The sequence below is a fragment of the Homalodisca vitripennis genome, chromosome 3 (genome assembly GCF_021130785.1).
Source record: "Homalodisca vitripennis isolate AUS2020 chromosome 3, UT_GWSS_2.1, whole genome shotgun sequence".
Taxonomy (NCBI): domain Eukaryota; kingdom Metazoa; phylum Arthropoda; class Insecta; order Hemiptera; family Cicadellidae; genus Homalodisca; species Homalodisca vitripennis.
The window spans coordinates 166,494,470-166,521,912 of NC_060209.1; the positions used below are offsets into that span (position 1 = coordinate 166,494,470).

A 27,443-nucleotide genomic window follows, 5' to 3' on the forward strand; every position below is an offset into this window, starting at 1 on the left:
TGTTTGATAACAAACAAAATAGCAATACCAGCTACGTTTGATGGCTTGGACACGGATAGTGAAAAAGACTTGGTGACTGACAATATAGCAAAACTAACAAAAAATTGGAAAATTACATAAAAGCAACCTTTTTCACCTACAAAAGCATAAATCTAAACTGTACAAACCTGTTATGTAAAAAAAATTCAGCAATTTAACAATTTTACGTACAATAATAAAACAGTTAAGGGGTTAAATAACAAATAGAAAATTATTATAACACTGAAAATATATTTTCTTTGAATAACAACATTGTTGAGGATACTTAATTTGTTTAATTATCGTACACATATTTTTGACAGGAAAATTTAAATTATTTAAACCCAGATTGAATATTCAGGCTCTTGAAATTTAACGATTTTTAGCCCATTATTATGTAAGCCTCAGGACCCAATATGATGAATTCTATTGCACAATAAATGTGATTTTTATCACACACTAAACTGCGTCTTAGGCTCACAGAACTAGTACCAGAAGATAGACTCTAATAAAAATCTGTGACTATTTATTTGAACAATTGTTACTATTATAGAAGTATATAATGCTTTTATTGTATAAAGAAATGAGTGGGAGATTATTAAATAAAACTACAAAACAGTCTTATTAACACTTTAATTACTATATTATTTAACATTTATCACTCTTTTTATATTATATACACTTGATTGCTTTACATTGACTTGACTTTCTAACATTATTGAACATTTCATTGTTTGATTTGGAATTAAAACTGCAGACATAATAAATAAAAGTAACTAATTAACATAAATAATTATCAACAAGGATAAGAAAAAACAATAAAAAAGCTAATATTTAAGGCAACTTTTATTAATATAACAGTAAACATTGAATTAAAAACACAAATAGAACTATCACACCATTTAGGTAATTATGTAAACTATTATTATTATGTAATTATTTATAAATTACATTCACTGTCAAATGAGCATTTGTAGAAAACTTCTATTTTTGCTGATCATGACCCTGAGACACCAAAACTATACTATGTTGAAACTGTTACTTATAAATAACATGTTAATCTTAATGGAAATATTAATATCTATGGAATCAATTCTAACTTGTACAAATAAAAATAGAAATGTTTGTTACCAACACAAACCTAGTTTGAACTTTAAATCTTAGATATATAAGTTATCTAGATCAGATTTAAATTTGTGAGATGCCAACTTACATATTATGTGTAACATTTCATTATGAATTTTGATACAGAACAAAAGTAAAAATAATAAGTTCAACATCTTCCAAAAAAATAAAAATTATAACACTGTATTTTTATATAACATTGGTGTTTTGATGTATCGAGAACAAATAAATAAAGAGCTAACCGTATAACTGAATGAAAGTTGTACAAATCTCTCATAGCATAACATATCTAAAACAAACAAGTAAAACAATGTTCAGATCATTTTAAAGCTTAATGAAAACCAAATATCAACAAGTGTGTAAACAAAACATTCTGAAAACAAATAAAAAGTATATAGTAAAGAGATAACAATCCCATAAAATGACATTTAAATATAAAACTAAAATAAAATAAATATAGTTTAAGATTGAAAAATTTACAACATTGTGTACATAACTTACAAATTTAATTTTTCTATGAACGTTACACATATATAAACAAATATCAACATTTAATAACTTATATGTAGCATTAGTTCAAGTATTTTTTTAAACCAATTTGTTTTTAATATAATAAAATTAATATCATTGTAAATTAAAAGCAACACATAGATTCATGGTAATATAGGCTTGTATTGTGGTATTTCAAATACATTTGTATATTAATTTAGCTATGATTAACTAGTTTAAAAAGCACACAACTATGAACAGATTAATATTGAAAAATATAAATCATAATATTGAGTAAAAAAAAAAACTAAAAAAAATCCCTCCAAGTCTTGGTTTGGTTTATTAGGAGAAATCATAATTAAACCTCACTCTACCAGAAATAAATTCGTTAACAAATTATGTATATTTTAAACGGAAAAAAACCCAAAAAAACTATTGATCCAGTAGAAGAGACCACATTCTGATTTGTATATTGCTTGTAGTATTTTTTTTAATACAGGCACTACAGAGTTTAAAAATACCTCTATACTTGAAAAAAATCATATTATAAATAGAAGAGATTTGTCATATTGTACAATAAATTTCCAATATATTTATCTTTAATAAAATAATGTTCATAAAAATCACCAAATGCTATAGTTTTGGCCTATTCATTTTACAATGCAAAATTTTCCAAACAGTACCAAATGTATATCCTATGTAATGGTCTCCATATAAAAATTCTTTGCAATGACATTAAATTAAGCATCAGTACAATCCAAGATGACCTATATAACTTATAATGTTTTAAACCTACAACACAATTTACATTGATAGTCAGCCCGACATCACCAACCATGGCACTGATGTTTATATTTGTTTGACATACAAACACAAATGCTAGTTGATATCAGCCTATTGTACTGGTGCTATAGTCCAGTTGAGTTCATTAGTTTGGTGCTCCAGATATGAAAAAAGTATTTGTGACCATGTCACATTATATTCATAAGGTTTTAAATATACACTTCACAGACCTTATATATATTTACAGGTCTGGTGTATTTATTTGCTATGTTTCATACAATTTCTTGTGCTCAGTAAACCAAATGATTGTTACTGGTGCCCCATCATTCTGCTATTATTTGCATGATGACACTCAGACATGCCTGTTGAAAATGTTCAATAAGGTACAGTAAACATTTACCATGTCATGTAAACCAATGGTCTATACCCACAAATGGTTTACCATCATTTCTGCATATAATGTACCATTTCCACTGGGACAATATTTGCCATTGACACCACTAATATGTGTGTGAACAAGTTTTGACATGTATTTCACAAATATTTGTGGCTTTAATAATCGCTAGTTTGCTGTTGAGCCATGCGGCTGAGCCAGACAGAGTCTGCACAATTGCTCAATAGTATCTAACACAAAAGTCATGATAATGACCATTGTGTTATCTGATGCTGCATACATATAAATTATGTAGGAGCAAACAAAAGGCAAGAAGGTTTAAATTATATGAACAGAATGTACACATAGATTTCATGCTGAAGTGTATTCGTGTTAAATTGATTATTAGTACTTACTATAGTGATAATAGCAGAAGTAAAATATAGTAAATTATACTGTCTAATTTGAAATTTAACCCTTTTAGTGCCAGAGGAGAAAAAATCCACGTTGAAAAATGCTGAATTATTTTTTGTGTGACTGCGCAAAAAGTACCAGTGGGTTTTGGATGAAAATGCAAGGTTTTAGAAAAACATTCACCTAAAATTTATTTTTTATCATAAAAAGCTCCTTTTTAATCATTTTTAAAGATAAATTAAATGATGTATCAGAAATTATGTAACATTCAGATTTTATATAATTTAAAAAATTAAAAATCACTGTAGACAGCAAAATTTCCACGGAAAAAAATAAAAATCCAGTTTTTAAGTCAAATATATAGGCTACTACAACAAAAATTTATTTTGAAATTTTAAAATTTTCCTGCTAAAGAGCATGTAAAAACATGTGTAATAAAACATTACTTACTAAAACGAAACTCAAACATAACCTTACTTGGGCAATTTTCAAACAAACTCTACAACATGGACACTTGGATGTATCATCTATACAGACATCTTCTAAAAGTGTTCTTATCTGACTTTCATCACTTTAAAAAAATTCTAATAACAATACAACTTAGAATACATTCATTACGACACTGCCAACTAAACGAGAGAGTTGTATTTTTGGTTGTTTACATAATCTAACAGCAATACAAAGTAGAAATAACAAGTGAAAAGGTTAGTTCAGTTCATGTATTGGCCTTTGGTATGATGTCAGCCAGTATGGAATAAGTTATAGAGTTACTACAAATGACATAGAAATCTGGTACTTTCCCAAAGGTACGTATTGTCTTGGAGCGAGACTCTCGGCGCTTAAGCGTACTTTTTACATTGTCTCGGAGCAAGATACCTGGCATTAAAAGGGTTCAATATTTGCCCCTGTGTGTGCTAAGGAGTGAAACAAATTATAACAAAGTTTGTACGCTGCTGTCTAATCTTTTACATACAGGTGTTGGTTTTCATATAGTTAGTTTTTGGGAAAATTTTAAGTTTCTCTTAGTTTGTTATTCATGGAATAGTAATGAATTATCAGTAATGCTGAAGCAGGTGCCTATAACATATGGGATGTAAAGTAAATTTATATGATTTACTATTTTATATATTGTATTGGAAAATTGACTATTAAACTCCATTGGTATAAAATTGTCTTTAAAAGCAAGTATTACGTCATTAGTTGAACTTATTAGGTAAAATTTATTTGACAATAACATATGTGATTATTGCCTTTAAATGTGATATAGTTTTACAATTAGATACATTTACTAAATGAGCTTAGTATGCATATACATCTATTACGATGTCTTCAGTCACTTTATGCTAAATGCAAAAGGAATAAAATCAACGATAGTGAGCCTGTTAAGTATTGCTAGCAGATTCAATATTTTAAACATTATTTTGAAATAAAAATGACAAATAGTAAGATAAATCATAAATGATTAAATTCAGGCATTATGTAATAATTAAATTCATCATTCTTGGGGTATAAAACAGGCTTATAACATTAAAAATAAGCTAAAACTAATGTATTGGTAACATTAAACTATAATAGTAATTAAGAACATCAAAACCCAACTTTTAAACTTATTTTATAATTTTATTTTTTATCAGCATACCAATAATATTAAAAACGGATGGCGGATTAATCAGAAATAATGATAAAAAATATTTTAAAGACACTTTTTGATTACCTTAACAACTTTCTTATATTATTTACATATTTAACAACTTACATTAACAATAGTTATGGTACATGGAATGTGTTTCTAACCTGAAAGGCAATAGTGAATATTCTTTAGGATAATGAATACACAACACAAACTTTTGCTCAAGAAATAAAGGATTAAAAAAATTCAAGATGTATTAAAAGGAAATTGGAGATTCATCTAAATGGGAGCATTAGGGATAGTTACAAATACAATAAACATAATTTATGTTTAAAGTTGGATAATCTTTCCATTTACTGTTTCTGAACCAAAAAGACCAAAAATAAAATAATGTACACTATCCAAAAGATTCAACAAACAATTCGTGTTTCAGAAAGAATGCTCAAGCAAGAAGACAGGAGTATATATAAATATAATTCTGAATAGTTGCCAAAGATCCAACAAAAGTAACGGCTTGCACTGATAAATAAAATTAATAAAAACAGTAATATTCTGATCCTTAAACAAATCTGAAAATTTGTAAAAAAGATGATTAATGAATGTGAATGAACAATTTCCCATTTAATCAGTTATAATAACAAATCTAAAGCACACACTGAATGACAAACGATATATTTGAGTGGAAAAGAATTCGCTAGATTGACTACTGATAATAAGATGAACATAAGAACACTGTTAAATAAATAAAATTTATGCCTATTCTCTTTGAGAAAAATATTATGACCTTTCTTATATGATTTCTCTATATTGAAAGTAATACATTTATTTTTATTCATTCACACACACTGAATATGTTAAGTGTACATAAAAATCAATGAAATCTCAGCATCAGTAATATCACAAAAAACAAGCAGTAAAAATAATATTAAATTTGAACTCCAAAGTAAATTAATAGAGAGCCATTTTTAGATGCTACAAATAATAAGGAATTTTCACTCTTTAAAATATTATGTACGATTTTCTACACAATTATAACACCAGGAAAAAGAATAAATTTGTCAGTCTGTGACACTTATACGGAAAGACAAAAACTGTAGGAAACTATTTTTTGAACAACTTCCTAAAAAAATTGATGACTTGAAATCCTCTAAAAACACGTCATATAGGTTTAGAAATTACCACTAAAATTCATGTGACTCAGAAGTTGCTACAAATTTAAATTTGTGTTTACTCCATTTGTAACTGTTAATCTCCATTTAGGTGAATCTTGCTGGTTCCCTTCAATTTGTGGAACCAACAACTGAAAAAATAACTACGATACATCAGTTCTATGAAAAGAAAACAAGTAAAGAATAAATCTAAACGCTTTGTGAGCTTCATATTACACCAAAGTTCACACTAAGTAAGTAGTTCACCGTTTCAAGAACTTAATCATGTTGTGTTGAGCAAGTTAGCAAATTTACAACAATTATGTTGTTATTCCTTATCCTGTAAATTCAGCCTTCAAATGAAGTTTAGTAAAATACAGTGCTTGAGAAACAGAACAATTACAAGCCACAGAACTAGTAACACTGCCAAAATAACCTAATATATAAGGAGGTTATTTAAATCACTATTCAACCACGTGCAAAACCAAACTTCATTTACGTATAAAATAACATAACAGTCGATGAATAATCATATAATGGTAACTATGACTTAGCTGTGTTTTGTGATGTAAGGAAGAACAACATCATTTTTAAATGTTGATATGAACTAATATAATAATACAGTGACTAAACTTAAAGAAATCTGACTTTGTGATTTCTTACAGGACTAATAAAAATATTTATGTTCACTTTTTTAAATTACTTATTTCACTGCTGACGGTCCACGTTGCAAAATCTCACTGTTTGTAGTTGGATCTACACCATAAACATTGCATGAGGATGATCTGCTGCAAAGTAAAACCAACATTACAATGTTGCATGGAAAAACATTGAAGTGGATTTAAACATAACATTTGAATACAAACAAATTCGAATAATTTGACCGTTTTACTTTTTAATGCAGGTGATTTGTCGGGAATTGATTCAATTTGAAACCACTAACCAGATAAAATTATATCAAAATGGATTGTGGCTTCTTAATTAGATCATAATTCAGTCAACTCCCACTAACTATGTACGATCACATCAAGTTGATTGTGACTTATTAGATAAATTACAGTACTTTTAACTCCCACCAACTAGAAAAGGTTACATCAAATAGGAAATCTTGAATAGGATTGTGGCTCTCTTACTTCCCAAATTAATCAAGAGTAACTTTCTTTAACATAATTTTACTAACAAAAGCGATTTTATTATCAAAAACACACGTTCTAGTACAATGTACCATGGACTGAGATTTATGAAATAACCCCATGTCTATTAATTTTAAAAAACTGGGTTAATACTCTTGATAGAGTTGATATTTGTTATATTAAATGGATGCTGTGCAATATCACTATACCATATCACAGGTCTCTTGACTTGATTGAATAATGCAACATGACACGTGTAGTTCAAAAGGATACATACCCTATTTGAGCTAGCTCTTTTAATTGGATGGGCAAAGTTAGGGTTAATAAAACTTGGGATAATATTTTTCATCAATATGACGCAACAAATGATCAATGTGATTGTCAATATTTTGTAAAGATTTCCGACAGTAAATTTGAAATTTATTTCCGTCTCTCCATTGCACAACCAGTGTATGTTTATAATGTATACTTGTGAAGGTGACTAAAGTAACAAATCAAATGATTATTATTTAGTAGACACACTTTACATTGATCATCTGATATTTGTATATATTTATACATTGTTAAACAGCTGATTGTAAAACCTTACAAGTTTACTAACCCAACAATTATTGTAATAAAAAATCCCTTATAATAAAAAATGAATGGTGTATTTTGTAACAGCTGATCCCAACAGTAAGTGCAGTGCAGTATGAGGTGATCAGTCAGGTTTACCAACCACCCGAGTAATAGAATAAAGTTTCTATTTAATGACCATACAAAATCGGGTTTTTATTATTTAAAACCTGAAATAAAGTATAACACATATATATATATATATATATATATATATATATATATTATACAGGGTGTTCTGAAAAAAAGGTGCCCATCACGTCAGCGGCGTGGATTCCTCACATCAAATAAGAAAAAAATGACTGAAAAACATAGGTCCGAAAAGCTTAGTTAACCAGTTATACAGTGTGAAAGATACTCGTCTGATTATTCAGTTCCCCTGCAGCAAACGAAGCCCTACGGGAATTTGTTGGCTGTTAATAAGATGTAACAATTTATGCGATACTTATGTATAAATTAACTGACCCAGTATATATAATAAAAACCCGTATAGTTCAGACTCTGAAGCTACAGTAAATTTTTAAGATATGTGACAAATAAACGCGAAACTTGGTCCCGAAAAACAATTTACATTTAGGTTTGAAGCAGATTTACTATGTTTAAAATTACACTATACAACAAAAATAATTTTTCACGTACTTTGAAGAAAATTTAATATCGCAGAGTAAAGATGTAAAAATACAGTCTATAATATACAAACGTCAACTTTAAAAAATAATCCTTAAATACATACAAAACGCATGAAAAATAGACAAAAACTTGTTAAGCACTCTACAAATGTAATATTGCGAAATTAAAACAGGCTGTTTTAATTAAAATATTTGATTTGAGAACCAAAATAATTTCTATTTAAAACATATTTTTTTACAATGTAACTTTGTTTATAATAATTAAAATAAACATTCCAAGCAGCTATTTTTTTCCATTGCTCATTAAAGTGCGTGTGTTGAATCTGTTAACATTAAAATCCAAGTTAGTGCTAGTGCCGATGGAAGTTAATTTTTTGATAGCTAATAATATCTTAATCATCAATGTCAGGTAATATGAATAATAGTACACTAATGGTGAAATGTGCAGACATGCATTTAATGTACGTTCAATGCACATTGCAACAGACGTCCAGGCTAGACGACTCTATCAGTAAGGGGAACAATTCCACATAGGACAGTTTTTCCGACTCATAAAATGTTTTTCTTCCATTCATGGAAGGCTAAGCGAGACTGGGACCCTTAAATCTGGAAAAGTTGTAGATCAGGACTGGCCACGTACAACGTTACAGCAGAATTGGAGGAGGGCGTGTTGGACGAAATAGAGAATCATCCTGGAAAGAAGTACTAGAGACTTAGCCTTGGATTTCGTGTGTTTAGTAATTCAATTGTCTGTAGAAGATTTTACACGAGCAGCAGAATGCATTCTTAACATTAATATTTTTATATTAATTTATGTCAACTATCAAAAGGTCCAGCTCTTTTGCCTCGAGATTACTTACCTCGTGTTCAGCTATGCCAATGGCTTATCCAAAGGTGCAGAAATCCACATTTTATAAAATTACAATATCTTTACTGATGAGCAAAATTTTTCAAGAATTGCTATTCTTAACACCCACAATACTCACAATGTGGGCAATTGAAAATCCACGTGCTATTTTCAAAAAGAAGCCGTCACCAATATCAGTTTCTAATAAACGTTATGGGCTTCTATTCTGGGTGATAAAATTTTTATTAGTTTTTTTACCTGATACGCTCAAGTATCTATTTGTATGTGTCTCATTGACACAATCGAATTCATTATCAATGTGTTACCTTCAGTAGAATTGTAATTCATATCTTATATTGAGTAAGGTAATTAGTATTGTGCTTATCTCTCTAATTATATTCTTGATCCGAGGATCATCAATCAATTATAATTGGTATATTATTCGTTATTTCTCATATTAATAATTTTGCATTTCCATATGATCTCTGTTCTTTCTAATATCTAGCGTGGCTTCCTCGATATTATTACAAGAACAAACCCTGAAATAAAAAATTTACTAACAATATCTTCCATAAAAAACACCCAAAAAAATGTTCAGTGTCACAAAGTTGTTCCTCCATTTGCAAGGTCAGTTGATTGTTGGGTTTTGTGGCTTGGGGTTTTATGTATTGTGTGGGTGACTTGGCAAGAGTGTGTTTTTGCTAAATCATGTCAATCATTCATCATTCTGTCACTAGCAAAATATACACCCTACCACCAGAATTCAATAAAAAACCCAATCCAACAACATAAACCAAAACAGTTAACCAACTAAAATATCCCAAAAACAACAACCTAACATAATCCTCAACCAATAAACAAAATGCCTCAAACTCAACGAAATACAAAAAGAAACAAATAAGCAAAACCACAATTCCACTCATAATAAGACTAACACAACGCCATACACACACAAACTAATAACCTACCCCCAACGATAGAACCAACACAGTCTAACTCACCAAAACACATAAACAAACAAACACGAAATTGATCAACACAAAAACGTAAACCTCATAACTAAAACAACCATCCAAACACACCTCCAACACATATTGTCACTATAACATCACCCAGATAAATGCCACTTAAACCAGTCCAAATCCAACGCTACATCCTCTATACGAATTGCTACACATCAACATTAAAAAAAATCTACCCAAACCATTAATCACCATAACACACAAGATCCTTAAACAAAAAACCCACACAACCAGACAAATCAACGATACGAAATACGACCAAACCCACAACCATCACACCATCACAACTAAAAAAAATCCAAAAACCCCTATCAATCCCAGCACCCAACATTCATCAATACTCTCTCTCTAACACACAACTACACTAACCCAACTCAAGCCAATCAAAAATACGACTAACTTTAACAAAATAAAATTAATCCCCAAACCAATTTCAAAGAATTCCCATGCAAGATAACTTGTAGGTTTTTATTATTTTGCTTTGTGAGAAAATTATTAACATTTCTTGACGACATAATCAGAAAAGCTTACTCGAAGATGTCCACTATAACACACCACCAACCAGTGGTTACATGCAGTGATGGAGCTCCAGCTCAATACACATTACAAGTAAGAGAATTTTTAAATGAAGAAATCCAAACAGATGGAAAAGGTCGAGGATGCCCCATAAGCATGGCCTGCAAGTCACCTGACTCACCTCTAGACTTTTTCATTATGGGACATAAAGACGCTTGTCTACGACTCGCCTGTGATACCATAGAAGTAGATGCGAAAAAGGATTGTTACACGGGAATTCAAAGGATAAGAGAGACACCGTGGTATCATCGAAAGAGTTTCGGCAGTCTATGATGAAGACGGCATGGATGCTTGTATATTGATGAGGGGAAACATATTGAACATCTACTGAGTGCGGTGTTAGTTTTTTAGGACAAGTGGTAACTTTATTGTTGCATGATAATTCAGATAACTTTTTTTAATGAATGATAATGTATGATTGTTAAAAATTATTTACTTGATAAAAAAATAATAGTAACTCATTAATTGTTTTAATAAAACAGCTGTTTTAATTTCAATATTACATTTGTAGGAGCTTAACAGATTTAGTCTATTTTTCATGCGTTTTTGTATGTAATTAAAGGATTATTATATTAAAGTTTGCGTATTGTCTATTAAGACTTATTTTACATCTTTCCTCTTCGAACTTAAATTATCAACAAGAACCGAGAAAAAATATTTTGTGTATAGTGTACATTTAACATAGTAAATCTGCTTCAAACCTAAATGTAACTTGTTTTTCGGGACCAAGTTTCGCGTATTTTCGTGCACATATCTTAAAAATTACTGAAGCAACAGGTCTGGAAACGGTTTATTCAATTGTTCAGTTCATTTACATAAAGTACGCTAAATTGTACACTTAATTAACAGCCAAACAGATACCCGTAGGGCTTCGTTGCAGCAGGGGACCTGAAATTCAGACCGAAATCTTTCACCCTGTATAACTTGGTACCTAAGCATTTTGGACCCTTATGTTAATTAGACCTTTTTTTCTTATTTGATGTGAGGAATCACGCCCCAGACTTATGGGCACCTTTTTTCAGAACACCCTGATATATATGTGTGGTATTTTTGAAATCAATAAAAAAACCTACTTTCTTTTAATAAAGTAAAAAATGGGTTGTGGCATTGAAAACTGTACTTAAACCCTACACCTTTAGCTTGCTGGTCTTCAAGGTTTTTCATTATAATATTAAAAAATTAAAAGACATTTCATGTAAGAATGTTACAATATAGGTACTCACAAAAGAACTGTGACAGTTTGAATATTTTGACCAAAAACAGTTTTTTAAGCACAACAAGTGAATGATGCAACCTATAATTAGATTAACTACATTAATTTGTTGGCCTTATTATGCACAAATTTATTCATTTAATCTTTGCTATTTCCAAGATCCTTCAGTGTGCTTAACATTTTTAACACAAGGTATATTAACTTAATCAGCATGTTTTTGTTTATTTAGCTGTTTACTGAATATAAATCAATGACTTATGTCAGCTGATTGTTCTATAATTCTAGGACTTGCTATCTTACTAACTGTTCTTTAGTGTTGGAAAAATCTAAAATTTTTTAATCACAAATCTTGTTTCCAAATCTTAAAATATCTATTCCTGATTCTCAAAATTTGAATCCTAAAGAGCTTATTTTTAACCGAAGTATGATTGAAACAAAATCAGCCCCAATCCAATTTCTGTCATTCTTAAATCTTTGGTGTCTGTCTAATAATATGCAAAGTAATTCAAGAAGACCGCTCTGTTGCAAGTGGATTAGCAGAGGTTAAGAGAAATAGCTATTACATTTTAAGAACCAAGTCATATTCCTTACCTTTTACATAATCTAATAGATTATACAGTAATTTGATACATTTAAATATGAGCTTCCAGAATATGCTTCTAATTTGCAAAAATATGAGCATACATTTATATCACTTACGACACATATTTTAAACTTAAGTTTTTAAAACATTTAAACCACTCTTAATAACGATCAAAAAATAAAATGAAAAACAAAATATATTTTACAGAGAAAAATATTCATACAACTTACAAAATTGTGAAATAAACAAAAATTTGCTTCTGCCATCCGGATGCACATACAAGCATCAGACTTATGCACAAAACATATTTTAGAAAATATTAAATGCAAGCAAAATATTATTTACAAAATTACAGTTTGTCAATTACATTATATATTTACTGTTATTCATAAACAAAATACAATAAAAACATGTTTTAGCGATCAATAATTTACGTAATACCGATCAGCAGTCGTCTACAAATAGATGCAGCAACGTATAAAAATAATTATATGAAATACTAACTGCAATCAAAATATTATTTACAAATGTACGATAATTTGTTAATTAGGTTACATATCTAACACACACAAAGTAAAACAAAATTATGTTTTTGGGATTGGTAATTTGCATAATGACGTCCAGCTGTCAACCACCATCCAAAGATAAATATTTGATTAGTTTATGTATTTATAGTTTACAAAATTACAAAGTACGCATAAAAACATTTTAGCGATTGGTATTTGGTGTACTGTCAATCGGGCGATAATTAATGACGTTATGGATATTTGTGTAAGTAATCTATTGGTTTTCAGTAAAGTAAAATTCCAGTTTATGGCACTGAAAGCTTATGAAAGACTCAATATTCTGGTTATAAAACATACCTACTACGTAATGGAGAGAGAGCCGTGGCACGGACTGATGCCATGCTCAGCCAGCTGAGCTTTCAATTGGTTGTTTTCGTTCCTGAGCTCCTCGATCTGTCGGGACATGTTCTCCAGATCCGACACCAGCTGTTCATTCTCCTTTCCATAGTCCAGCAGTCGCTGATTACATGACCTCAGCTCCATTATGTAGTCACATGCTTTTGCCAATATACCACCTTTACTCTGGAAGCCAACATTTCAGGTTTGAGAAAAGCTTGTTAATTGTTGCACCATATGGCACTAAACAGCAAATTACATATAGTATTTTTTTAATCAGAAACATATTGTGCAAATATTCGCAAATCATAATTGTTGCATTAAAAATGATAACAAATTAGTATATACTTCACAGAAGAATACTGCAAAGGTATGAAATTCGTTCTATTGCATTCCTTTTTGTAAACAAATGAAGATTTTGACAGTTAATGTGTTACAAAAACTTAAACATAGTGTTCAGAAAACCTATAATCAACTCTGTTTTCATGTGTCATAATCTTATCATTTTGTTAAGCAAGGACCAAAATTAACCAATAACTCACTTTCTGTAATCACTATTTTCAATACATTACTACCCAATGTTAAACATTAACAATTTAAAAAAATATTAAACACCAATTCTTTAATAAAACTGCAAACTTTAATTTTTGTATACTCAGCTGTACAACATTAATTACAAAGTAGATACAAATACATAATACAGAAGAAGAGTAAAACATTTGCACAACAAGAAATAAAAAAATTGCTTACTTGCGTTTCAAAACTTCCTTTACCCGTGTCTTGAGAACAATCGGGAATTATTTTACTCAGTTTTGAAATCCAGTTGTTAATTTTATCTCGTCTTCGCCGTTCCACTTCGTTGTGTGTCGCTCTTCGCCTATCATCTCTCTGAATGAAAAACAAAACATAAGCATTAAGTAATATTATAAAATAACAGCATTAGCTATCCTAGTGAAATGCTAGTATTTTTACAAAAAGAGAAGAATTTTTTAAATGAGCAAATTTGACCTAGAATTAGAAAATTATGCATGAGAAATACTCACAGGCCTGCACTGAGAAGATGATGAACCCCCTCTCATTGTCTCCAACTGTATGTTTTGAGGCACACGAGGTACTATGTTCCGTTGGTTCTGCTGACCAAACACTTCCTGAGGGGAGCCGATCACATATAACTGCCCTAAAAACACAGAATGTTTAGAGTTATAATGTTCCATTGATTCTGCTGACCAAACACTTCCTGAGGGGAGCCGATCACATATAACTGCCCTGAAAACACAGAATGTTTAGAGTTATAATGTTCCATTGATTCTGCTGACCAAACACTTCCTGAGGGGAGCTGATCACATATAACTGCCCTGAAAACACAGAATGTTTATAGAGTTACAATGTTCCGTTGATTCTGCTGACCAAACACTTCCTGAGGGGAGCCAATCACATATAATTGCCCTGAAAACACAGGATGTTTATAGACTTGCTTAGACAAAATGTTTCTGAGGTTTCATTAGTTTAAAAAAATAAGTATTCAGGGTGGCCACTCAAAATCTCTTTTCAAATTCTGTTTTTTCGTGGTCGAAAATTTCTGTTTATCTAGTCTATTTTAAAACCAAATAGACAACTGTAGTTCTGTATTTAACTCTTACGCCAAGTGCAATGATGACGTTTTATCGTCAATGACAATAGTGCTCTAGCATTTTCTCGCTAGCGATATGAGAGAAATTGGGTGACAATTACCTAATATAAGCTCCTTAATTTTTATCTCTGTGTCTTTTGATGTGTCGTTTGTATCACGGTTACTACCGCTCTGCCGCTTAAAGCGTACCACTCGTTTAATGCCGAAATCCGAAACGATCGGTCGGCCAATTTTAATTGCCCAATGTATAGTTATGTTTTAGGGTTGACGGTGAGGGGGGGGGGCAGAGGCTTGCCGCGGCACAGGAGTAGAACTAACCAAGATAAACTCACTACACTGGTGGAGGTAACCTTAGATCTACCGGCGTCAGATGTTTCTCATGAACATATGTCGATCTTCATTGACAATTTCACAATACCCGTCGCGTAAAATACAATGTTTCGAGATTAACCCATTGCGGGTCGTATTGTTTTGGCGCGCGGGCACGAATTAATTTACGGTCAGCGGCCACACGAACAGCAATGGTAAGCCATAACGTATCGCTCGCTATTGTATACTAGGAAATTCAGCTGTGAAGGTTTTCGTTCAGATGGAACATGGGCATGCTGGGGTATCTGTGATGTAGGAACGATAACACACAAGCAAGGTTCCGGGGTAGCAGGGATGATGTCTGAATCATAGTCTAAATAAAGCGGCTCGTGCGAAGCGATTACAACATCCGGGCCATTGTCTAGACTAAACCCGCCAATATGTACGTCTGCGTCGTTTAGTTCTGTCACTAACCTCTAAAGTATTATAATAACAACTGAGGGAAACACCCAATCAGAAGCGCTAATAAGCAGAGAGTAAACTCATAGGAATGATTTTTCAACTTCGACATACAACTGCGATCTGTAGGATATTTATAAAACTTTTGAAAACTCTAAACGTAGACCGTTGTTAAACACTCTTAGTTGACAAGTGAAGACGATCGCCCGATCTATCAGACATTAATAGAACTATTTGCAGGGAAACCTAAAAACAGACCGCTTTTGCAACCTGAGTTCGACATCGTGCCGTTAGGCCTGGCCGCTGCGTGACGAGCCCAGCTCGTCAGTGATCCGCGATGGGTTAATCAGTTCTTGATTCAAGAAACTGTTAAATTATGTTTTGATTTTGTAGGTTCTTGGAGACGGAAATATTATTTTCAAAATTTTCCCGGTTCTCAGAAAAATTCCCAGCTTATTTCCGGTTGGGTGGCCACCCTGGTATTAGTGTTTTACGAAATAAAAATTGACTACAAATTATTTAATTGCTATAAGATATTTAAACATATAACAAAATTGTAAATTCAATTCTAAATATATGAATTTCATAACCATGCTATATATTCATCTACTTAACTCGGGATCGGGAGTGATATCTTAAAGAACACAAGAGGTAGCGCGTATAGGCACTCCCTAACATCAGGTAAGTGTGCTTACACAGACTTCTTACAGGCTGTTTGAATCGATTCTCATAACATTTATAGTATTCATATAAATATTAACAAATATTACATCCATTATACCTGTGTGTATTTATATCTGGTATTACATTGTGACATGATCAGAAACTATTTCAAATTATTAGATTTTTGTAAATATTACAGTAAATATCATGAGAGAACTGAGTAATCTAAGCATTGCTAAGAGAAAGTATAATTTGAATTTTTCAATTAAATTTCATGTCAGTTTAGTATAAGTTCAATCAAAATTGCTCAAATAAATCATCAATTACAAAGTCTTTTCGAACATTGCCCTTTTCAGTGAGTTGTTTGGACTTGTTGGGAAACACATTCACATTTTACACATATTATTTTTGTTTGACCAGTATGCTCTTTGCAAATAGATTTTCTGCATTGACCACAGCAGACTGAGGTAAATTGGTTTTTTTCGGACTAGGCAGTAGGCACAACTTGGTTTCTGCCCGAGAGTTTCTGCAAAGATAAAGACAAATAATAGTTTTAGTAATAATTAATTATGTTTATAATTACTGATTAGTGTTTATATTTATATAAATACTATTTGGGGTTCAATTAAATTTTCATTTGAAACATAAAGTATATTGAGCAATAATGAACTGGTCTCTCAATCCTGACAGGGTGATCTTGGCCAAGTACGTTTTTGATTGACTGTCTGAGTCCAACTGACGGCACAACGACTGAGGCACGTCTCAAAAGATTTGGTTTAACCAGGTCCATTGCAAGATTGGTGATGAAATTTCTTCTAGAAATTGAATCTCCCATATTTGGGAAATAAATAATCTAGGCATTGACAGTAGTCAGATCAAGAAGGCCACAGAAGATTACTAAAGGCTATTTGTTGTTAACTCTTTTGACATCATAGTCTTTTTTTCTTCCTATCAACAACAACACCTCCTTTCGTTAGATTATAAAAAGTAATGACTTCTGGTTGTCATCTCCGGTTTGAGTCAATGGTATCATCATGTAGGGTGGAAAGCATAAGAACATTTTATTTTGCTTGGCACATATGAAACTAACAACGTATTATTAGGTTCTTTGCTGAAAGCAAACATACTGCTTCCAACTGGTCTTTCCTTAACATTCAAAAATTCTGCTGGTAACTAACTTGTTCTTTCTAATTGTGACTACTATTGTCGTCCTATGGTTAGCATACAGATCATTGGCAAGTGGAACTAAAGTGAAATAGTTATCTATAGTAATGTTTCTGCCAGATTTGTCAATCGGTTAGAATATTCTCTTTACAACAGCGGCTGCAAGTTTATGTGTATGTTAAGGACATCCGGCGGGTTGTTTTCTGGGATAAATTTCACTAATTGTGGTAAAAAATATGCGTGAAACGCACAAGACAATAACGTCAAAGGTATGGAGGTTAGAATGCTAACACTGTCAGTGACGCGATCAGTATCGTGGCGAGGCACAGACTAAAAAAGCCAGCAGGGTGCACTTCCCCCTCCCCCTGACAAACCATGTGTATGTGAAACATTGCATAACAACGTCAAAAATCGGAATCACACACTCATTTAAGAATAGCTGGAGTTTGAAATGTTTGAGTCAAAAATAAAAAAAATTTCTATATAACAAAATATTTTTGTTAGGCGCTACCTAAAGACACTACCGATCCTGGGTTAACTGAAAAAAGCTAGCCAAAAAAGGTACTTTTAGCATAATAATAATAATAAAAAAAAGTAAAACTTTACAAAAATGTCATCTATGTAATACAAAATTATAACACAGATCTGTTACAAAAATTGAACACTATATTTCAAAGATTAGAATCTCTATTCTCTTGTTCAGTTAAAAAAATCTTAATGTTAATAATATGAAAAAAAGAGAACAGCAAACATACATAATCTTGTGATACTCTCAAACCACCAATCATCAATACTAAACACTTTAAAATTAACATTAAAAATGTTCCCACTCAAAATGGAATATGATTGATTGTTTGGCCTCCTATCCGTCACATTGGGCCGGAAAATCAGATCTACTATAATGTTCTCTGGTGGTTTACAGTTTGTTGAATTACTATTTTTTACAGGTATAATTTTTTAATAATCATTATTATTTTATTTTAAATATTTTTACTTTTAACACATTTACAATAGAAACATAAAAAAATCATTTCTATTAAAATTGTCTTATCTCAGATGCGAAGTTGTTGCTAAGGGGATGAAGAAAAGCACACATTTACTCCTCAATTTATATTGCCAACTCTTCATACATATTATTTCTTAAGAATCACTAATAAGAACAATTAACAACAATATTAACAAAAGTAAACATCAGGTACAGGTTGAATGTAAAAACAATATAAATGCGAGCAGACAGCTGTTTGAGCTAAAGGATTTTACCAACAAATCAGACAACAATACGAGGTATGGCTATTAAATAACGGGACTGATATTGTAAAAAAATGTATTTTCATTTTAAACATAATTACTTATTATCACCTTCAATATACACCCCTTCTCTATCCCTGCAACGCTCCATGCGAATTTTCCATTGTTGGAAACAATGCTGAAAGTCATCTTCTGTCAACTCTTTCAGGAGTCTTGCCGCTTTTTCTTGAACAGCTTCTACGGATCCAAATCTCGTACCTTTCAATGCAGATTTCACCTTAGGGAAAAGATAAAAGTCGCATGGTGCTAGGTCTGGCAAGTAAGGTGGATGTTCTAACACTGGGATGCTGTACTTGGTCAGGAACCACTTGACAGATAACGCGGAATGAGCTGGCGCATTGTCTTGGTGCAAAATCCATGATTTGTCCTTCCACATTTCGGGTCGTTTTTTTCTTACTCTTTCACATAGTTTATTAAGTACCTCAAGATAGTAATGTTGATTAATTGTTTGACCTTCAGGAACCCAGTGAAGGTACACAATCCCACGAATGTCGAAAAAAACAATCATCATTGCTTTAAATTTTGACTTGCTTATTCTTGCTTTTATGGCTCTCTGTGAAGTTGAGGTCTTCCAATGCATGGATTGGCGTTTCGTTTCCGGATCATAAGTAAAAAACCACGATTCATCACATGTTATTATTCTTTCCAATAAATTTGAGTCATTTTCAATGGCATTCAAAGTGTCAGTACAAACATTTTTACGAGCTGCTTGTTGATCAATCGTAAGAATTTTTGCACACACTTTTCGCATGTTCAAATTGTCATGTAAAATTTTCCGTACACATTCTTTGTCAATGCCTACAGATTCAGCAACTGCACGAATGCTTAATTGTCGGTCAGGCCGAATCAAATTAGCAACTTTTTCGACATTGTCTTCAGATTTTGATGTTGAAGGACGACCTGGCCGCGAATCATCTTCCACGTCTTGTCGACCATCTTGAAAACGCTTAAACCATTCAAAAACACGAGTCCGCGATAAACATTCACTGACATACACTTCTTTTAGTAAATTATAGGTTTCGGTAGCGGTTTTTCAAGTTTAACGTGAAATTTAATAACAATTCGTTGCTCTATTATTACGCTAACCATTTTTCCGACAAAACAAAATAACAACACTTACATAAATGAAGGTTATGACACAACGATGTTGTTTACAGAAACGAGACTAACTGCATTCTGAAGAGGAAGTCTCAAACTACACAGCTGTTGGTCATTGTTGGTTGGCGTATGCGCACTCGTTCCTCTGCAGCGTCAGTCCCGTTATTTAATAGCCATACCTCGTATTTCAAGTTTATAATACTGATTTAACAATGAAACTGTGTTTAAATGGTTATGAAACAACCTAAAAGTAGCAGCACATATTAGAGATGAACACTAGTGGACTTCCTTATCACTTAATTAGAAAGAGTAAAAGCTCAACAAGTCATATACCACTTACCTCCATTAACAGAGTTTGTCAGAAGAGCTTGAACACCAGGAGGGGGTGAGGAGGAGTTACTAAAACTGGTTCCGTTGGTAGTGACAAGTTGCGGCAAAGCATCAGACAGGTCTTCTGCTCCCACAGACACAACTCTGTATGTCACTGAAAGCAAAAGTAAGGGTATTTAAATTTTGAATACGTCAGAATTTACTTTTATTTTCAGTGAAAACCATTTACATTATGTAATCGAATACTAAAGAATTGTACCGTTATTTATAATAATATATATATATTTTCACAACCCTGTTACTCGTTACTATTATTTTTCTTCGTTGTTCTTGGAACTAAATTCTTGGCGGATTAATAACCTAGTCAATATATTCTCTTTTGAACTTTGTAGTTGAAGATCTTGCTGTCGATCAACTCCTCACGTGCCTTGTCTATAATTAAAATTTACATTTTTTGTATTATTAACTAGCCCTTTCATCAACATCATTTTTAATGTATTATGAAGTAAATGTATAAATAGTAAAGTAACTTACATATGATGGATTATTTGCCAGATTAAGTTCTGGTGTGTCCTTCTGACAAGACCACGTAGTTGTAATTACAAGTTGCTTCGATAAATGGCTAATACCGTTGCGATTTTGTTTTAGGCGAGATCTTGAGTCCTACAATGATTCTTCTTTGAGGACTACTTTGATTCAAACTTCCTTTATGTGAATACAACTGAAATGTCAAGTTAAGATGCTGACGCTAAGGTATGTGAGTCGATGTCAATGTGAAGGAGTCACTTAAGTTTTATTAAGTGATTAAGTTCAAAGGCAAAATTCCAAAGAACATTGGAAACACTAGACCCACCCCCATATATTACTTTAGTTAATAATTAATCTATATTGGCAGCAATGTGGCAAGTCACATTTTATTTTAACATATAAAAGCGGTGCTTGTAGGTTTTATTTGCCATAATTTTATAAGTAAACTTTTCATATTGAGTATTTATTACTAACTACGATCTCAGAAATCTCCAATCCCATGTGTTTCTTCCACTTGGTACACAATATATTATTTCAACACTGAGGGAAGCCACTTTTTTATAGTTAACAAACAGTTATTGATTTATCTGTTCATTCACATTTTAAATATTGGAAGGATTACGGCAACATACATAAATTACTGATCACATAATAAATCACATACGAGTTATTTTATAAACATAACAGTAAAACCAACATCTGAGCTTTACTCACCGTAGTAATACCTAAAATAAATACCTGAACCTTGAATATAAAGTTTCTACACAACAGCAACAAAATAAAATTACTAAATATAAAACTAATATAAAAAATAAACTGCTAACAATGAAAATACATACTGAGAATAAAGTATTTAAATGTTATAACCAGTACAATAAAGACAGCAATAACAAAGCACAGTACCATTTACGAAAAAAAAAGCAGTGCAACTCTGTAGTGTTCAGCTTTTAACTATTAATTGTCTAAAGGCGCAACCAAGTAACTACAGATGAGAAACTAGTGACTATGACTATTGCAATACCAAAGAGGTAGATGAGAAACTAGTGACTATGGCTATTGCAATACCAAAGAGGTAGGAAAGCTAAGTAGCCAAGGCTGGCCTGTGAAGTATTTCTTCTTGTTAATTATTAGCCATATAATAATCTTCTTAATTATTTGTTTTGCTAGTAGATAATACAGCTATTTTAAATTGTGGTTAACACATAGTTCTGTTATTCTATTACAAAACTATATACAAATATTTCAACAATGAGAAAGAAAATAATTTTGTACCTCCTTCAGCACTTCGCAGTTGGTATGTTATTTCCTCGTCACCATTATCTAACAGACTCTGAGGAATTTGTCCTGAGTCGTCGGGTGACAGAGATGCATCTTCTTCTACTATTGTTAATGGTTGGGCAGTCACCAACTCTTTCCCAAGCAATTCTGTATCCACATCTTTTTCATCACTGTTAAAATAATCAAGTTGATAAAAATACAGCTGTCATACTGTGTTTTAAGATATATTTTGATATAATATAATTGAAACTTAAATCTAATTAACTAACTAATGTAAAAAGCCTTCACTCTTGATACCTAAAATGAATTATCTGGCAAATATTTAAATTACTGACAATTCAAGTAACTTGTAAAAAAAGGATATTTTCGAATAAATTTAACGAGAATCTGTAACAGTTAGAAATGTCATTCATATGTATTACCAATCAATCCTCTCCTGGATGAATTACTGTGACACGCTTCTGGTACTACCAGGCTGAATTGATTTGGCTGCTCTGTCATGGCAGAATACTTTGATGTTTTTATTATTTTAATAACTCTATTTGAACAAAGTTGTTACATATTATACATCTTTGCAAACATTATTAAACTCTAAAAGTAAAGAACGAATTAACTAAAATGTGTGAAAAAAATATGATGTCAGTAAAACAGTCGTTGCATTAAGTTACTAATCATTTCTATAATTCTATAGGATAGGGGCACAAGTCAAAAGGAATTCAGATAAAAAATTACCAATCCCCTATAATTACGATTTTACAAACATTTTGTACATTACTTCTTAATAGAATCCCTAGGCAAAAAACCATTCAAAGAATGACAACAATACTGTACGTAGAAGTTTCATATGGTAGTTTCTAAAATATTGGACTTTAGCGCCATGCTCCCTGTCGAGGTGATTACCCGGAAGATAGTTAAAAATTGTAATAGAGCACTGATATAACAAACCCAATCAAAACAAAAATACAAATAAAAAGTGTTAAATATACACAAAATTGGAAAAGTAATGTTTTCAAAATGTAGACTTGAATTGTAAATTGAATACTTAGTATTCAATATAAATTGAGTATATAACTACACAACAGAAACACCCAGTGACTGAGATATTTCACTTGTAGTCAAAGAACACTAACAGAAATACCCGGTCACTCAGACTCACAACTCGTACTCAGTAACCAAAACGCATGGTCAGTAATGGTTCAATAGTCCAATGTGGTCAAGGTCAAGCGTGACTAAACCACAACAGGTTCTAGTGGAAAAGAAAAGTTAGGAGGGCAGCTTTTGTGGCAGACAGTGTCACATGTACAGCAGGGCTGTCAATACAATAAAGTTAAATTTCCAAGGGAGTCTCACAAATCGGTGTTTTGGTAAGGGTGTTAAAACTATTGTCAAACAAATTTATCCATTTCACATCACTGATCTATAAATATATATTTCATTTATAAATAAATGAACAAGTTATTTAGAAATAAGCATACACAATTATTGCTTTTATTATTATTCCTCATAGAAATTTGTACCGTTAACGACTTTTCCATCATGTAATATAAAAGACACACCTTTGATTTATAAATATTGCATTACACTTATGAAATACAATCGCTCATTTGATAACTATTCATACAACAATGTGCTTTTCTTCTTATCCCTTATAAAAATATATCTCATAAAACAATTATATTTACTTGGTGAAGTTAATTCCCATGGCTCTGCAATAATCTTCAGCTGTTATCCTCATTTCTTATATTTCCCTTTTTTAAAATTGATTTAAATACAAATTATTAAACCAAATTACGATTGACTCCAGTCCCATTATACCGATACCAACAATCTTGCAAAATAGTTTTGGATTCTACTGGAGAAACATTGTCGTCTTCAAAAGGAGAATTTTGGAGAACTACAGCCAATTAACTATGAGAACCAATCTCAACCGTCACTAGGGATGGCCGCTCAACTGTAAAGGATCCAGACCTATTCAGAAGACATTTTGTGCCCCATAAAACTAATTGCAAGAATAATGCAGAAATAACTTATAGTCACTTTGGCTAAGCTCCATGTATTCATCACAAAAATTACTAAGTCTAACAAAATCCTAATTTAAATTGGAAATTAAATTTGAAAAATTAAGCAATTCAGCATTTTTTTGAATGTCAATACTTGGGATTATACAACTGATTTTAACACTAATAAATCATTTATGTTTTATTACTGTTCTGTTATGCAATATGGAGTAGAGGTGTGAAGGTCTGCTTGCAACATAACTACTGACTGTAGGACCTACCCAAAGGCAAACCACCCTACCTAGGGTCAACCACTGTACCCTTGGGTCAACTGACCTACCAAAAAAATATTAATTATAATTTAATTTTATATAATCTAAAATGTGTATACTTTTTTGACATACAAAAATATAGCTTCACTATAATACAATCTTAAAAGTCTAGAATGTAATTCAGTGTTGCACTATTATTTCAAATTAATTCAAACAAAGTTAAATCATGTGTTTGGTATTTGAGTATTAGCCATTAGAGCCAGGAAATACTGTTGTTTGTCTATAAAATATTATAAAATAACTTGTTGAGGAATTAAATTCCAGTAACCTGTTACTGTGGTGTCACTTTAGTATACAAAACTAATTCATTACAATGTAACATACATTGATAAACTAATAAAATTATAAATGGGTTAATTCAAATCTTCACTATAAAACACAACTATTGAATACTGCAAAGTCCGTATCTACTATTTATTATTAGGCTATACATACGTACATATTATAAATATAAAAAGTTACAGTAATATTTACTAGTGCTCATGTGATTTCAGCTTGAGTTTTCACACTATCTTGAAGAATGTTTCTCTTACTTCGCCAGAAGTGCGGGATGGTGCTACCGAAGCCCAAACTGATGGCCAGGGGCATTTCTGATCATCATCATTTTCCCAACCTCAGATCACATCCTAGAGCATCAAAGTTCTCAGATGTCAGATCACATTGTACAATCTAGGACGTAATTTGAGGTTGCAAAACTACTGATAAGAAATGCCCCTGGCCATCAGTGCGTGCTTCGGTGGGACTTACTTCTTGCAAAATAAGAAAAACATCCCTCAAGATAGGTAGTATCCAAATTCAAGATCATGTGGGCGCTTGTAAAGATTATGTTTAACTTCGGTACTACTAGTAACATATTTACGATAACCTAATCTAAAGTTACTTATATCGCATGGTAACATTCCATAGTGTAATATTTACATTTCTAGTCTCATTACTTGCGTACCAGCAATGGCAAAACAGCTGGCAACAAGACACCTGTGGACGTTGGACTGCCAGACTTATCAAACAACCTTGGGTAGAACGGCGGCATGGCGAGGTGGATTTCTACCTCACAATGTTTTTGAGTGGTCACAGCTATTTCCAGTCATACCTACACCGAATGGGCAAGGCTGTTTCGCCGGATTGCATTTATTGCTCAGGCGTTCCCGACGACGCGGAACACACTTTCTTCCACTGCCCACGTTGGGAAAGGCCCCGCCTTGAAGTGACTCACACTTTCGGTATGATTTCGGTGGACACAGCTTTGCACAGGGTATACTCCGCGCCAAAAAGAGTGATCTGGACCGGAACATGGGACAGATCCAAGATCCGAACGGCTAGATAGGTGCGAGCCCTCTGGGCGTAAGCCAAAATTAGGCCTAGCCCGAAGTTTAAAGCGATAAGCGGTTTCCAGGCTAGAATCCTAAGAGTAGAGGAGGTTTTTAGTGGGTATTCTACGTAAGTAGGAGTCCCACACTACAGGCTGGCCACCTGTGTGCGCAAAAGCATTTTTCCTGCCTCTCCCTAAAAAAAAAATTTTAAAAAACTTGCACAAAATGGACTTGCCCTGTAACTGGTTACAGAGTAACCTAAAACCAGAACATCATTATGAGAACACCATATCATTTAGCCAAGCTGTTACTGAAATTCCGGTAATAGGTTACTTTTGAATTACCTGTTATTGACACTAATACTGTTCATCTGTAATGGCAATACATAAAATGGTTACTTGTTTTATTATTGTGTTAGACACATTTATCCTTCAAAATAGTAAAAAGTAAATGTTATATTGTTTCGATTGTTATATTTTATACATACACATAGCCTAGATTGTTTTTTATTCACAATAACACTATTACTTTTTATACTGGAATTTGAAATACCTATCAAGTAATTTCGTTTCATACTAGTAGTTATATCGAGGATGTTTTACTTATGAATATCGATGATTCGAGTTTAGGATGTTTATTATACTGCAAGTTTATTAGGTAGTTTAGATAATCAGAAATATCGATGATTAGATTGTTGTGGTGGCCACTCATTGTACTGTACCCATATTATATTAAAATATTTTAGTGGCCTGATACAGACCTGCAACCATATAGCCCCTGTTTTGTGGAGAAGATTATGCCTAAATTAGGCAGAGCTTCTAAGTTAAGTTAAAAAGTTTTTAGGGAGTGAACAAAGCTTAGCCTATACATTATAAACTAATGGGTTAACCTCAACAAACCTATAAATAGTTACACATAGCCTAACTTTAACTAAAATAAATTAATCATGTAGTTACCAATAAATTAAATAAGACCGGTAGAAATATTCTGACAAATCAAAATCGAAAAAAAAAAACGGGAAATTAAAAGGCAGGTTACTAAATCAAACGATTACAAGCATAAGATTATGCTACTGATAAAATGAATGGTTTACTATGATAACAGCAGCAGAGTGTCACAACGGATGTGTTAAGAACTCATTATTTAACTACCTGGTATCCAAGGAGTGATCTATTATATCCATTACAATTCGAAGGTGAAGTTTTGAATTTGCCAGAAAACTAAAACTTGATCACGGGAACAAACAACAGGTCATGTGAGCAAGCTAGGCCTATCGTGAAATGGCTGCCTCAACGGTACCAACTGAGCCACTGAAATTAAAATTCATGCGCAGTGTATTCTATTAGAACGAAATTATCTCATATCTTATTAGAAATAAAACAATTCAAAATATTTTTTCACCAAAATAAAGTTTTTTAGAATTAGCAAAAATCATACTAAAAGAAGAATTATTGGTTAAACTAAGATCTATTTTGTCAATAATGAAAATATGACTTAGTTTCAAATAAATCCTCCAAATAAAGTAGACGGCAGCACT

The 27,443-nt window shown here is 32.0% G+C and overlaps 1 protein-coding gene across 3 annotated transcripts; it reads right to left on the reverse strand.

The window, feature by feature from the left end:
- Positions 1-634: 634 nt before the first annotated feature.
- LOC124357756 (upstream stimulatory factor 2) lies at positions 635-27,359 on the reverse strand. 3 transcript variants are annotated; one of them, XM_046809790.1, is made up of 7 exons: positions 27,058-27,359; positions 22,262-22,437; positions 20,472-20,615; positions 14,544-14,677; positions 14,251-14,388; positions 13,466-13,686; positions 635-6,768 (listed from the first exon to the last, which is right to left on the reverse strand). In XM_046809790.1, exons 1-7 carry the CDS (start codon positions 27,087-27,089, stop codon positions 6,684-6,686), a joined length of 930 nt encoding a protein of 309 aa, XP_046665746.1. In that variant the 5' UTR covers positions 27,090-27,359; the 3' UTR covers positions 635-6,683. The 3 variants fall into 3 exon arrangements, with proteins under 3 accessions (XP_046665746.1, XP_046665748.1, XP_046665747.1); XM_046809792.1 differs by having other exon boundaries at positions 635-6,765; positions 13,462-13,686; positions 27,058-27,355; XM_046809791.1 differs by having other exon boundaries at positions 13,462-13,686; positions 27,058-27,351.
- Positions 27,360-27,443: the final 84 nt, after the last annotated feature.

Excerpts from the sequence above, each read along its gene's own strand:
- LOC124357756 (XM_046809790.1), bottom strand. The coding sequence starts at position 27,089 with ATGGATATAATAGATCACTCCTTGGATACCAG. Across the intron at positions 22,438-27,057 it reads GATCACTCCTTGGATACCAG|TGATGAAAAAGATGTGGATA; the intron begins GTAGTTAAATAA and ends TTATTTTAACAG. Across the intron at positions 13,687-14,250 it reads AAGGAAGTTTTGAAACGCAA|AGTAAAGGTGGTATATTGGC; the intron begins GTAAGCAATTTT and ends GTTGGCTTCCAG.